Raw genomic sequence first — 14,822 nt, forward strand, 5'->3', positions numbered from 1 at the left:
CCTTACCTACAAGTGCACTCAGTCTGCGGCTCCTCACTACCTCTCCACCCTCATCTCCCCCTATGTTCCCGCCCGTAACCTCCGCTCACAGGACAAAGCCCTTCTCTCAGTACCCTTCTCCACCACTGCCAACTCCAGGCTCCGCTCATTCTGCCTTGCTTCACCCTATGCCTGGAACAATCTTCCTTTACCCATACGCCATGCCCCCTCCCTACCCATCTTCAAATCTCTGCTTAAAACTCACCTCTTCTATGCTGCCTTCAGCACCTAACCGCTCTAGATAGACAGAATGCCCCTATCTATCCACTCTATCAGATTAACTGTTCACTCGTCCTCTAGATTGTTCACTTGTCTTTAGATTGTTCTCTTGTCTTTTAGATTGTAAGCTCTTTGAGCAGGGACCGTCCTTCTATGTCTAAATTGTACAGCGCTGCGTAACCCTAGTAGCGCTTTAGAAATGCTAGTTAGTAGTAGTAGGGCACCAAGCGTGTGTCGGTCTGCAAGATATGCCGGCCGCACCGACCACACTTCTTAAATCCACTCGGGACCTTCGAGGACATCGACGGAAAAATCGCATCGGCGAAGTCAAAGTCGTCGATGGTGGCGGTAAAATTCACACCTCGAAAAATAAATCGACCGCGCGGCCACAAGGCCGCAATGAGGCGCCCCCGCTAAAAGTACGAGGGGAAAAACAAAGTTGTTTTTTTTTTTTTTTTGTAGAACAAAATAAAACAATCGAAGAAACAACAACGAAGAAAAACTCGCATCAAAAGCACGATCCGGTTTCCGGGGCTGACAGAGAGAGAGACGAACACGGCTCTCTCCAGCGCGAAAAAGAAAAGACTGAGCGGGAACTGTCGCGCACGGGCGGGAAGACAGCCGCGCATGCGCGGTGGGCGTGCCTTGCGTGCGGGACCGCCCGCAAAGTTTTATTCCGGTTGGTAGGGGCTGCCGTGGACGTCAACTCAGTCGTGAGAACAAGCAGCCTGCTTGTCCTCGGAGAACTGACAATATGCATCACAAATGGTTTTACTCACCACAAATTAAGTAAAATGAAAAGCTACGGGTATGATCCTGTTGCTCTGATACAGGGTTTGCTGCAGATCAGACCTGAAATGTACTGACATCTATGTGAGGGTTTTCTCCAATACCAAAGAACTTCATCCCTGGCTCTGACCACTGCTGTTAAACCTTATAACTTATTAATGATAATGAAAAGAGTAAAAGGTTAAAATAAATCCCTGCAACAGAAGACATTACCTTTATTTGTGGTTTCTTTACTCCTTGTCCCCAACTTGAGTTGTGGGAAGAACTACTTCCCTGAGAGCCTGCACTGTTCCAGACTCCTCCCTCTTCTTCTTCTTCCCAGCTGGCATGCCGTGCTCCTGTTACTGGTCCTTCATTCTCTACCCAGCCATCTTGCATAGATTTTGTACCTAAAAAGCAGTCACAAACAGCTTTACTTAAAAAAGTGCTTCATATGTTTAAATATGTTTTTGAAATCTCCAGCTACAACAGTAACATATAGCTAGATACTGCTCCTTTGAATCTTAAAATAATTAAAAATTTTAATTTGACAAAAACTTCAAGTCAATTCAAACAGCAAAAATCAAAACAAAGTCACAGTGAAACCCAGATTGCAGCATTAGAAATGCACTTAGCATTTTCTCCAGCATTCCGCTTTTTTGGTATTGGAGGAACATGGAAGATAAAAACCTTACAGCAAGGCAAAACTCTTAAGGGACTTCTGCTAGAGTTACCATACATCCTGGTTTCCCCGGACCATGCCCTCTTTTTCAGGGAACTGTCGGATGTCCGGGCAATTTTTACCAGCCTGCCCTTTTGTTCAGGTTTCTGGGCAGGTGGGCAGGCCTCAGGGTGCCCTACCCTCAGGTACCTTGATGTGGCCTGGTGGTCTAGTGGCCACTTTGGGGCAGGAAAAAACCCCACTTCAAAATGGTTGCCGAGACTTCAAGCGGCAGCCTTGCGAGACTTCTGCTTTAAGTCTTGGCAGCCATTTTGAAGCAACACTGGCAGTGAGCAGGTCAGCAGCAGCACCGGGCAGGAAAGAGTGGGATCTTTTCTGCCCCAAATTGGCCACTAGACCACCAGGCTGTGATAAGTTACATGAGGGGAGGGAAATGGATTCATGAAGGTGGGTGTGTGGGTGAAGGGAAGGGAGGAGGGGCTGTAAAAAAAAAAAGTGGGTGAAGAGAGGATGGAAAAAAGACTGGGGATAGATGGGGATAGAGAGGAGAGGGGGATATAGTGCTCATGGATGGGAGGGAAAGGAAAGAGGGACATGCTTAACATAGAAACATGACAGCAGATAAAGGCCAAATGACCCATCCAGTCTGCCCATCCTCTGTAACCCCCAATTCTACCTGTTCCTAAGCGATCCCATATGCTTATCCCATGCCTTTTTAAATTCTGGAACTGTTCTCAACTCCACCACCTCCACCGGGAGGCCATTCCATGCCTCCACCACCCTTTCTGTAAAATAATACTTTCTTAGGTAACTCCTAAGCCTATTCCCCTTTAACTTTGTCATATGCCCCCTCATTGCAGAGCTCTCCTTCATTTGAAAAAGGCTCTCTTCCTGTACATAAATGCCCTTGAGATATTTAAACGTTTCTATCAAATCTCCTCTCTCCCTCCTCTCTTCTAGCGTATACATGTTGAGGTTCATAAGCCTGTCCCTATAATTTTTGCATTCAAGACCGTTTACTAATTTCATAGCCGCCCTCTGAACCAACTCCATCCTGTTTATATCTTTCCGTAGGTGCGGTCTCCAGAACTGCAAGCAGTACTCCAAATGGGGCCTCACCAGACTTATACAACGGCACTATCACCTCCTTTTTCCTGCTGGTCATGCTCCTCTTTATGCACCCAAGCATCCTTCTGGCTTTGGACGTCGCTTTTTCTACCTATATGAAAGCTTTAAGATCATCAGACACAATCACCCCCAAGTCCCGCTCTTCCTTCACACGCTGAAGCACTTCACCCCCTATATTGTACCGTTCCCTCGGATTTTTGCGACCCAAGTGCATGACCCTGCATTTTTTGGGATTAAACCTTTGTTGCCAAATATAGGTCCATTCCTCTAGCTTAACTAGGTCCTTCCTCATGTCATTCACACCCTCCAGGGTGTCCACCCTGTTGTAGAGTTTAGTATCATATGCAGAGAGACAAACCTTACCAGACAGCCTCTCTGCAATATCGCTCACAAAGACGTTAAAAAGAGCTGGCCCTAGGACCAATCCCTGCGGTACTCCACTGACGACATCCTTTTCTTCAGAGCAAACTCCATTTACCACTACCCTCTGTCTTCTACCAGTCAACCAATTTTTAACCCAATCTGTTACTCTAGGTCCCATACCGAGGGCACTAAATATATTTATCAGTCGCCTGTGCGGAACCGTGTCAAAGGCTTTGCTGAAAACCAAGTATACCACATCAAGCGCCCCTCCCACATCCAACTGTTCGGTCACCCAGTTGAAGATGATGTTCATAGATGTTTGCTTTTTTAGAAATGTACATATTTTCATTTTGTATTTAAAGTACCAAAGAAAATGCATTTCTGTTACTTTACCAGTATTTTCACTGCTTATAGCATCTGGCTTTCTTTGGGGTGGGGTGGGGTGACTGTGCAGCACAAGGGTGTGCCTACATTTTATTTTGTGTCTTCTTTTTTTATCGTGGCAAATATGGTAACCCTAATTTCTGCGGAACTGCAGAGTTTGTGTTTATTAAAATATTATAGCGCCATTCCACAAAATAAGAGCAGTGTGCAACAGCAACTTAGCCAGCAGGCAATTCGTCTCCAACACCTCACCCACCAAATGTAAACAACTACTATCTTGGCTGGGGGGGATCCCTAAACCTCACCAGCTGAAGACACTCTCCATGGAACCCCTGGGCCTTCTGAATATTGGAGGCTGTGCTTCCAGCCACCAATACTGGTGGATGCATATGCTCAGTTCTTGCGCAAATGGAAGTACTTGGAATAGAATCCCTGCCCTTCTTCCCCTGGTGGAAAAGGTTCGACCGCATGGGCCTTCAGAAGGACGGAGAGTTCCTCTGCAAGTATCTGCCTCTGCTGAGAGCTAAATGAATGAGCTCTCAGTGGGCAATTTGGACTGGTGGGCAACTAGTAAGAGGTTATGAGGCCACCTTTGGTGAAAAACTTTTAAACTCCCCCTGACTGGCAAGTCATCCGGAACGGAAACTTTTACTGGGCTCTGCTCTGCTGGAGCTAGTCAAAAATTTATCCCTTGCTTTGACTGGGAAGCAGCAGGGACCTTAGGCGCAAGCTGTTGATGAGAATGAGCATGCTGGGGATGAGCCTGAGCAGGCTGATGATCCAAAAGAGTACACCCATGTTCAGAGTAGTAGTAGGGGGCATGCCTTGACTTGCCAAAAAAACTTCCTAGATGAGGAGGTGGATGAAGAAGGCATCCAGCGGGAGAGAGAAGAGATGGGTATCAGTGTGTTTCTCGATCTGGTCAGCGACCTCCTCAACCATCTCTCCAAAAAGATTATCAACCCAGCAAGGGATATCCGCCAACATCTGCTGAACAGAATGTTCCAAGTCAGAAACACACAGCCATGAGTCTGTACATTGCTATACTTTGAGCAGAGATCCTGGATACATCAAAAGTGTACGTGCCCCTGGCCGAGAACTTTCGACATGCCCTCTGCTGCTTGACCAAGTGGCGAAAAGGCTTGGCCTGCTCCGGAGGGAACATATCAACCAAGTCAGAACAGCTGTCTCACTGAGTTCCGCAAATAAACACTCACCATGGATCTGGTACTGGGTGTCAAGCTTCTTGGGGACAACAGGGACCGACAGAGGGGATGCCCAGCTCCTAAAAAGGAGTGCCTTGTGTACCTCATGGAGAGGGGCCATCACAGCCTCCTTAGAAGGGGAGGTATAGTCCAGGACCTAGAGCATCTTGGCCCTGGGCTCATCCTCCACTTCCTACAGGGAATGAAATAGTATCAGCCATTTCCCTCACAAAAAATGGGACAGAGAGGCTCTCCAGTGGAGACGGTCTCCTCTCAGGTGGTGGAGAGGGCTCAGAAGGAATCACATAAGACTTATTGGAGGAAAAGTATCTGGGATCCTCCTTTGATTCCCATGAGCACTCCTCCTCAGTGTCAGATAAAATATCCCTATGAGATGACCGAGACTGGCCTGCCTCGATGCCAAGGAACCATGGCCTCTAGAGCAGTGTCAAAAGACCGGCTCCTGCCTCGACCCCAGCGAAGCTTCTTCCACCAATGTTTGGGGGGAGGGGGGGAGCCCCGCCTCGGCGCCAGTCGACACCAGGGCTGCAAGCAGTGCTGGCATCGCTGGCTGCACCGCAGGCCGAGGGCCAGGTGGGATCGCAATGGGAGGTATGGCAGGAGCAAGCACCCCTGATACTGTGGCACATTCCTCCAAGAGGCCATCCAGCAGCTCAGGAAACAAGGACTGGATGTGTAACTTGGTGTCAGAATTATTGAGCAGATTATGCTGAATCAGATATACCAATATAAAAATGCAGCTTTTAAAAGATGTATTGAAACTGCATTTCAATACCTTCTTTCCCCTTTTTCCTGGGACCCTCTGATAGCAGGGCCAGTTAATTACAAACACTTAACAGAGACAAAAGCTGGCTGGGAGGGTCACCAAGACATCTCTAGAGAACAAAAAACTGAAGCAGTCAGAGAGTCTGGGAAGGTATAACTCCAGCTATTGACTCAGAATGAAAGGATAAACAGGAAGTCATAAACCACTTGCCACAAAGGACTCAGTGCTCCCCCCCCCCTTCAGATAAGACTTCAGCACATGTAAAGACAAAGGGCTGATGGCATCTGACCCCCTACAAACTACAATACCCAAGATCCCCTGCAAACTACAACTCGGGGAACATTATAAAAAGCCTGAAAACAGCCCAGCTCTCTCTCTTGGGAAGCTCGCTTGGGACCTGCTGCTCTCTCTTGGAACCTGATGCTCACTCTTGGGACCTGCCTGCTATGAGGACCTCTTCTGCAAACGTGTGCTTACCTCATGCTGTTCATACTATGTAACAAGGACTTGTAAGTAACATAACTTTTGATCTAGACCTGCTACTTTACTTAAGCACAGACTATCTGTAAAGATCTGTAAGACCTACCTCTCGTTTGGTTTACATGATTTGTATATTGAAGCTAAAAATATAGTCTCTTTGTGTTCTGAGTATATGGTATCTGTTAAGGTTAATCTTGCAGTACAGAATACTGCATTTCAACAGAGATATTTAATTTATTGCAATTATCACCTTTGGTGATTAGTGGAGAAATTAATATCCTAAAACTTATAAATACAGCGCCTGCTCTTAAATTATAAATAGTAGCAAGTGCTCTAGAGCTCTTTCCCCCAAGTAAATCATTTCTTGTAACAGATGCACTCATCAAGGGTCAACATCAGGAAAAGCTGGGGTGTCGGCTGAGGCACAGGTTGCAGAACAGCTGGGGGCGATACGGCAGCGGGATCTTGGCTGCTTGGAGGCAATCATATCAGTACCTCTTGAATGGAGGGAAAGCCATCCTCCTGGAGCTGATGCTTCTCAGGTGTCGTGTCCCTCATTGCCCCTGAGCTCCCTGCACAGTGTATTTAGGGTGACTGGTGCTTTTTGGCCTTCGCCTGAAGCACATCACCCATGCTCCACAGTGCCGACAAGGACAACGTCAAATCCTCACGGTGCCTCAGGGTTGGGTCCAATGATGAACGGTCTCGGGGGGACCTGCATAGCAGGAGGCCTCGAGACAGGAGCAGACCCACTCGATACCTCACTGCTCCTAGTGTCTAGAGGTCTTGAAGTAGCCATGTTTACAGAAACTCCCAATGCCGGTGTGACACTCGACGCCAAGGAACTGGACCTGGCTCCAAAAATCTTTTCACGTGGAGCCTCTAGGGAAACCTGAAGATAGAGAACACTGTTAACAGGGCTATGTTGGGCCCAAGACACTGAAGACACCAAGAATGGGTGTCTTTCCTGAGATGGTCCAGTTGCACTGGGTACAACCGCTTGAAGCCACTGGGAGTCTTCACGGTCATGAATGGGAAGACCTTGCCAGGCAATCAAATGGCTCAATGGTGCCTGAAAAAAGGGGCAAAGGCATGAAAAAAAGGGAGCTCCCGACTGGAGTCAGGGCCTAAAAGATGCCCAAATCGAAAATAAATGGAAACTTAAACGCAGGCAAAAAAGACAAAGAAAATAAGTGTACTTTTTTTTTTTTTTTAAAGGAATAAATTGAAAGAAAAGAAGAAAAATAAAGGTCGAAAGCACTCCAAAAAAGCTCTAACCCAGAGTGAAGAGAGACCAAAAAAAACAAAACAGTTTCTCTTCACACAGAACAAAAGAAACAGAGGACCGTGTTCTCGCAGTGGGCGGGAAGGCACTCGCGCATGCACCGTGAAGCGCGGCTTCCATTTCACAAAGCTCTAGTTTTTTTTTTTGTTTTTTTTTTACTTGGGTTAGACTGGATGACACAGATTGACATCTGCCCACACATGAGAATTTGAGAGCCTGCTTGTCCTCGGAAAATCAAGTATTCCCAAAAATAAGGAACTGAAAACTGTGGAACATACTTTGGATCTCTACTACTTTTCTTACGGCACTGGCAGAGTTAGTGCATTACTTCAACTTTGATGGCAAGTTTTACTTCCAGTGTCAAGGAGTGGCCATAGAAAATGCAGCTGCCCTGAGTATAGCAAACTTGTATGTGTCTAATTTCAAACGAGTGTTGGGCTACCCAGTTTTCCCCTGTCAAATTCTGGGTCAAATTCATAGATTGGATTCTTCATCTGGTCTGCTACAGAAAGCGAATGATAAATACCTGTAGCAGGTGTTCTCCGAGGACAGCAGGCTGATTGTTCTCACGACTGGGTTGATGTCCACGGCAGCCCCCTCCAACTGGAACAAAAATCTCGCAGGAGGTCCCGCACGCAGGGCTCCCCCACCGCGCATGTGCGGCCGTCTTCCCGCCCGTGCGCGACCATTCCCGCTCAGTTGAATGACAAGCAAAATAATGAGGAAAACGAAACTCCAAAGGGGAGGAGGGAGGGTAGGTGAGAACAATCAGCCTGCTGTCCTCAGAGAACACCTGCTACAGGTATGTATCATTCGCTTTCTCCGAGAACAAGCAGGCTGCTTGTTCTCACGACTGGGGTATCCCTAGCGCTCAGCTCACTCAAAACAAGAACCCAGGTCAATTGAACCTCGCAACGGCGAGGGCATAACAGAAATTGACCTACGAAGAACAACTAACTGAGATTGCAGCCTGAACAGAATAAATCGGGTCCTGGAGGGTGGAGATGGATTCAAAGCCCAAACAGATTCTGCAGCACCGACTGCCCAAACAGACTGTCGCGTCGGGTATCCTGCTGGAGGCAGTAATGTAATGTGAACGTGTGGACAGATGACCACGTTGCAGCCTTGCAAATCTCTTCAATAGTGGCCCCAGACGGAATCGGAGATACTGTCTATGGGCTGGCAGTATCGGGATGTGAGTATAAGCATCCTTTAAATCCAGGGAACATAACCAATCGTCTTTCTGAATCATGGGTAGAAGGGTAACCAAGGAAAGCATCCTGAACTTTTCCCGCACCAGATACCTGTTCAGGCCTCTCAGGTCTAGGATGGGGCGCATCCCCCCTGTTTTCTTCTTCACAAGGAAGTACCTGGAATAGAATCCCTGCCCTTCCTGCCCAGGTGGCACGGGCTCGACCGCATTGGCGCTGAGAAGGGCGGAGAGTTCCTCTGCAAGTACCTGCTTGTGATGGGAGCTGAAGGATTGAGCTCCCGGTGGACAATTTGGTGGGGTGGAGACCAAATTCAGGGTGTATCTGCACCGCACTATTTGGAGAACCCACTGGTCGGAGGTTATGAGAGGCCACCTTTGGTGAAAAACTTTCAACCTCCCCCCGACCGGCAGGCCGTCCGGCACGGCTACTTTGATGGCTTTGTTCCCATGGATCCAGTCAAAAGCTCGTCCCCTGCTTTTGCTGTGGAGGCGCAGGAGGCTGCTTAGGCGCATGCTGTTGACGGGAACGAGCGCGCTGGGACTGTCCCTGAGCCTGAGGAGGCCTTCGGGCCGGCCGGATGTACCTACGCTTGTTGTAGGCGTAGGGTGCAGCCTGCCGGGCCCGGGAAAAACGTCCACCTGCAGAGGTGGATGCTGAAGGCGCCCGGTGGGAGAGCTTGTTGAGAGCGGTTTCCCACTGGTATAGTTGGTCCACCAGCTGCTCGACCTTCTCACCAAAAATGTTATCCCCCCGGCAAGGGACATCCGCCAGCCGCTGCTGGGTGTGGTTGTCCAGGTCAGAGGCACGCAGCCAGGAGAGTCTGCGCATCACTATACCTTGGGCCGCAGCTCGGGATGCCACATCATAGGTGTCATAGATACCCCTGGACAGGAATTTTCTGCACGCCTTCAGCTGCCTGACCGCCACCTGAAATGACCTGGACTGCTCCGGGGGGAGCTTGTCAACAAGATCCGCCAGTTGCCGCACATTGTTCCGCATGTGGATGCTCATGTAGAGCTGGTATGATTGGATTCTGGTAACAAGCATGGAAGATTGGTAGGCCTTCCTCCCAAACGAGTCCAGAGTGCGAGACTCCCGCCCATGGGGCGCCGAGGCGGTATCCCTCGAACTCTGTGCTCTCTTGAGAGCAGAGACCACGACCGCCGAGTCTTGAGGCAATTGAGACCGCATCAACTCCGGGTCTGAGTGGATTCTGTATTGGGACTCCGCTTTCTTGGGAATGGTGGGATTAGATAATGACTTCAACCAGTTACGAAGCAGTGTCTCTTTAAGGACATTGTGCAACGGTACCGTGGAAGACTCTCTAGGTGGTGATGGATAGTCGAGGACTTCGAGCATCTCCACCCTCGGCTCATCCACAGTAACCACTGGGAAGGGAATGCTGATAGACGTATCCCGGACATAAGAGGCAAAGGAGAGGCTCTCAGGAGGCGAGAGCTTCCTCTCCGGTGAAGGAGTGGGGTCGGAGGGAAGGCCCACAGACTCCTCTGAGGAGAAATATCTGGGGTCCTCCTCTTCCCCCCCCCCCCCACGAGGCCTCCTCCTCGGTGTCGGACATGAGCTCTCTCAGCTCAGATCGCAACCGGGCCCATCTCGACTGCAAGGAACCACGTCCTCGATGATGGCGTCGAGAGGTGGACTCCCACGCCGGCGAGGACGAAGCTCCCTCCATCGACGTTGACGGGGATTCCACCTGAGTGGCAGTCGACACCGGTGCCGCAAGCAGTGTCGGCGTCGGAGGCCTCATCACCGGACCAGACCCCACGGGCGCCTCCATCAACGGCACTGAGGGCGCAAGCACCCCCGGTGCCGGCAGGGCCTGGCGCATCAGCCCTTCCAGGATTCCCGGAAGGATGGCTCGGAGGCACTGGTCTAGGGGGGCAGGGGGCCGGTGTGGGCGTCGGTGCTGGAAGCTGTCCGGGTCCAGGAGACGGTACCGAGGTACCCGACGACCTGCGCATCGACACCTCTTCGACCGAGGGGGAGCGCTCCTCCTGGCACTGCCGCTTCCTGGGAGGTCGAGTCCTCTCTCGATGTCCCGGAGCTGCCAGTCCCGTGCGCTGTGGGCGACTGATGACGGTGCTTTTTGGCAGCTTTCTTCCGATGTCCGTCATCGGCGCTCCGCGGAAGAGACGAGGAGGAGGTGGAGTCCCCACGGCCTCGAGGTATCGGATCCGACAGGGTTCGGTCCCGATGGCCCTGAGCAGCGGAGTGGCCTGGGCAGACTGCCCACGCGGCCGCTCATCACCACCGTCACTGGCAGGTCGTCGGGCCAAGGGAACCTGTGCTCCTGGGGTCGATGCCATAGTCGGCGCCGACGCAGTCGACGTCGGTACCGGTACCAAAGACCCAGCCGTCGACGTCAAAGGGCCGGCGCAAGTTCCAAAAAGACGGTCCCAAAGAACTTGCCTCGCCACCTGCGTCCGCTTCCGTAAGCCGAGACACAAGGTGCACGTCTTGGAATTATGCTCCGGGCCGAGGCACTGGAGGCACCAAGCGTGAGTATCAGTCTGCGAGATCTGCCGGCCGCACCGACCACACTTCTTGAATCCGCTCGGGAACTTTGAGGACATCGACGGAAAAATCGTGTCGGCGAAGTCAAAATCGTCAATGGTGGTGGTGAAAAGCACACCAGAAGAAAGAAAAAGAAATGACTGCGCGACCACAAGGCTGCAACGACACGACCTCGCGACTAAAGACCGATGAGGGAAAACTTCTTTTTCTTACTATTTTTTAACGAAAAAAGCGCGAACGCGCAACAAAATAAAGCGCGGACTAGGCCGCAATCTGGTTTCCGGGGCTGACTAGGAGAGGAACGAAGACGCGTCTCTCTCCAGCGCGGAAAGGAAAAAACTGAGCGGGAACGGTCGCGCACGGGCGGGAAGACGGCCGCGCATGCGCGGTGGGCGTGCCCTGCGTGCGGGACCTCCCGCAACATTTTTGTTGCGGTTGGAGGGGGCTGCCTTGGACGTCAAACCCCGTCGTGAGAACAAGCAGCCTGCTTGTCCTTGGAGAATAGCAGCTTTGTGACATTTTTTTGGAATGGCTAAGTAAACTGGTTGTTATGTCCTATAGTCATACGAAAGTCTCCCTTTTGGATACGTTAGTTGAAAAAGTTGGGACTGAGTTACAACTGTGTGCTGCAATGATACAGAGAACAACAACGAGTTATAACACCTGTCATTCCAAACAATTGAGGAAAGCTATATCTATTGATCAGGTCCTACGAATTTGCAGGATTTGTACCACTGTTTCTGAATTTAAAAAGCAAGCTGACATTTTGAGTCAATGTTTTTTTGGCAAGGGGTTAATCCATGTCAAATACTGCATAAAATATACTTAAGAGTTTAATATGCAAATCCAGACTTGCTCCTACATAATAAATCAAAGGAACCATTAGACAAATATGTGTTTTATAGTATTCCTGCATGGCTCCTCTATAGCTTGAATTATTCATCAACAATGGCATATTTTACAATTACATTATATTTTTCAGGAGGGCTCGTGTATTGCTTTTTCAAGGGGGGGAAAATTTAACTAATAATTTAGGTATCCTCAAGATTTTATCTTAGCCATCTGAACTTATGATAGCTAAAGGACACAATTCATGTGGACAATGCTGTGCTTGTGCTACTTCTTTAACATGTACCCAATGGCAACATCCTAAGACATGCAAAATTTACAAATTACTTTTTTGCCACCACTTGTGCTTCAGCTTCTACATTTGAAATGCATGTGTCCTTGTAGAAAGCTTTATGTGTGACTCACTAACAGATCTGAATGACTTAATGAACACTGTAATCGTTTGAACACATGATCTTTCACAGCATCTATGGTTGCCCATTGTCTTAAATATAATCATCAGTTTACTCAAACGCTTTGGTTTATTATAGAACATATATCAGTTACCTGTCAAGGTAACAGGGTTGCTTGCTTGACACTAAGGGAACAATTTTGGCTATATTAACTTCAAATTGTCATTCCTCAGGGATTTAATTATTTTACTGAATGGTCAGCTACTGTTTGAAAGACCTTGTTCATAAAGCTTATTTTACTGGTGACGTCATTACGCTGATGTATTCTATTCCTTTTCTGCAGAGACGAGGTGTGTGCCAAATACCAAGCCATATGCCAGGATAAGGGAGCAGACATTGCTTGTATATGATCAAAACAGATTTGGAAGAAGGATGTTTTTTTTTTTTTACATTTGTACCCCGCGCTTTCCCACTCATGGCAGGCTCAATGCGGCTTACATATTATATACAGGTACTTATTTGTACCTGGGGCAATGGAGGGTTAAGTGACTTGCCCAGAGTCACAAGGAGCTGCCTGTGCCTGAAGTGGGAATTGAACTCAGTTCCTCAGTTCCCCAGGACCAAAGTCCACCACCCTAACCACTAGGCCACTCCTTCCCGAGGAAGGAATCACTGAAAGAGGGTACTCTGTTGGACAATTCCAACATCTGCAAGCAAAATATACATTTTTGTAAATTTGGACAAACTTTTAATATGAACTATGTTGAAGTCAGTGGTTGACTTATCTCCAGGTATGTTATCTCCTGTGGTTATTTGCACATAGCACTCGTTCACACAAGAGTCACATGATGTTTAAAAGCTGTAATGAGGTGCCATAATCAATGGTTGTTTCATAAATTAAGCACTCAAATCTTTGGGGAAAGACTAACTGAATTCCCTCCTTATTTGCTAATTCAGTCTCCTTTTTCTCCAATTTAGATATTGAGCAGATAAAGAACAACACGGCCTATCTAGTCTGCCCAAAAAGATGGTTAGGTTTTAACTGCCACTCCGTACAGTTTACCTTTCTCTATATATTTTGAAAATGTGAAAGTTATGTAGGTTTTGCTTTGAGCAGAAATGCTTTACACTTTGGTTCCATCCAGTGGCGTAGGTATGTAGGGCCAGGGGGGCCTGGGCCCCCGTAGATTTCGCCCTGGACCCCCCTGCCGACAACCTGCCCGACCCCCCCTCACGTTGCCAACCAGCCGTTGCCTGCTTCTTCTCGCAAAAGGCTTCCTTCTATTTCTGACGTCCACGTCAGTCTTACAGAACGAAGCCTTGCAGATCAGCTGATCTGCAAGGCTTCGTTCTGACTCTGATGCCCTGCACGTACAACGTGCAGCACACTGTGCAGCACACTGCACAGCACACTGCACTGACCATTAGGCTACTCCTTCACTCCGGTTCTTCAAAAGTGTATGTTTCTACTGCAGGTATGTTACTAAAAATGAGAAGCATGGTCTAGCTCTATGAGCATGCCATTTTAGAGAGTTTAGTCCAAGTCAATTCTGTTTGCCTTATCTAATACTCCTCTGAACCATTCTCAAATGACCAGTAACACTTACACTTTTGTTTCGAGGTTTAGAGCAAAGAACACCAGTGTCAACACAATAAAGAAAAATATTCTGTGTGTTCTTTAACACAGCAATCACATCATACAGTCTCAGAATTCTCAAGCACCTTTCGATTGCAATCATTTACAATCTCAAAAGATATTCTACTTTGCTAACACTTACCAGGTTTCATTGAGTTTGGCGCATTAGAGGGTACATTCCCCCATCCTGCAGTTGAAGCTCCTGGATTATCTAACTCACCCCATCCTGATGGGGTTTCACTTGGCTCACCCCAGGCAGATGTCCCATTATCTGGTGATGGTTTGCTTTTGTTCCAGACTGTTAAAAAAAAGATTAGTTCAACAATTAATACGCACACAGATTTGTGTACACATACATGTATAAACATAGAGAGGCCCACTTTTAAAGACTAATAGAAGAAGTCTTCTTTGAAAACAACTGCTCATAAGTTACAGGCCATGTAACCATGCCCAAGCATGACAAAATCTTACAAACCTTTCAGGGAAATTAAGTATTTCACTGAAAATAGGCAGTGCCTCTTGCACTGTTACTGCTTTACAGATCTCCCCTTCCCTTTATTTGGCTTGGACTCGGGGGAAGAATAACTCTGGGGGATAGGTAAGCTTGTGTAACTGATAAACTGCTGTTTTTAAAGAACATCTTTTTAAAAGTAAAAAATTTAAGTACATAAGTACTTATAAAAAAGTTTGCAAAAATTGACTAATAGTGCAAGGATCACTACAATTTAAATTGTAAAAAAAAAAAAAAAAAAAAAAGAAACCACAAAGTTCCCAGAGGTATTTTCGCCTTATCAGTATTAACATGTTTACGTAGCCACCAGTATTAGCATAGATTTCAGCTAAACTATAGCCAGAT

At 48.0% G+C, this 14,822-nt stretch overlaps 1 protein-coding gene across 1 annotated transcript in view; it reads right to left on the reverse strand.

Annotated features, from left to right (window-relative positions):
- Window positions 1-14,822, reverse strand: part of TNRC6B (trinucleotide repeat containing adaptor 6B) — a gene marked incomplete at its 5' end in the record, with an annotated part of 663,786 nt that overhangs the window by 569,127 nt on the left and 79,837 nt on the right. The window contains 2 exon segments of the mRNA XM_030210577.1: window positions 1,261-1,436; window positions 14,109-14,264. Coding sequence (XP_030066437.1) covers window positions 1,261-1,436; window positions 14,109-14,264 — 332 coding nt within the window.

This window comes from Microcaecilia unicolor, chromosome 1, assembly GCF_901765095.1.
Source record: "Microcaecilia unicolor chromosome 1, aMicUni1.1, whole genome shotgun sequence".
Classification (NCBI taxonomy): domain Eukaryota; kingdom Metazoa; phylum Chordata; class Amphibia; order Gymnophiona; family Siphonopidae; genus Microcaecilia; species Microcaecilia unicolor.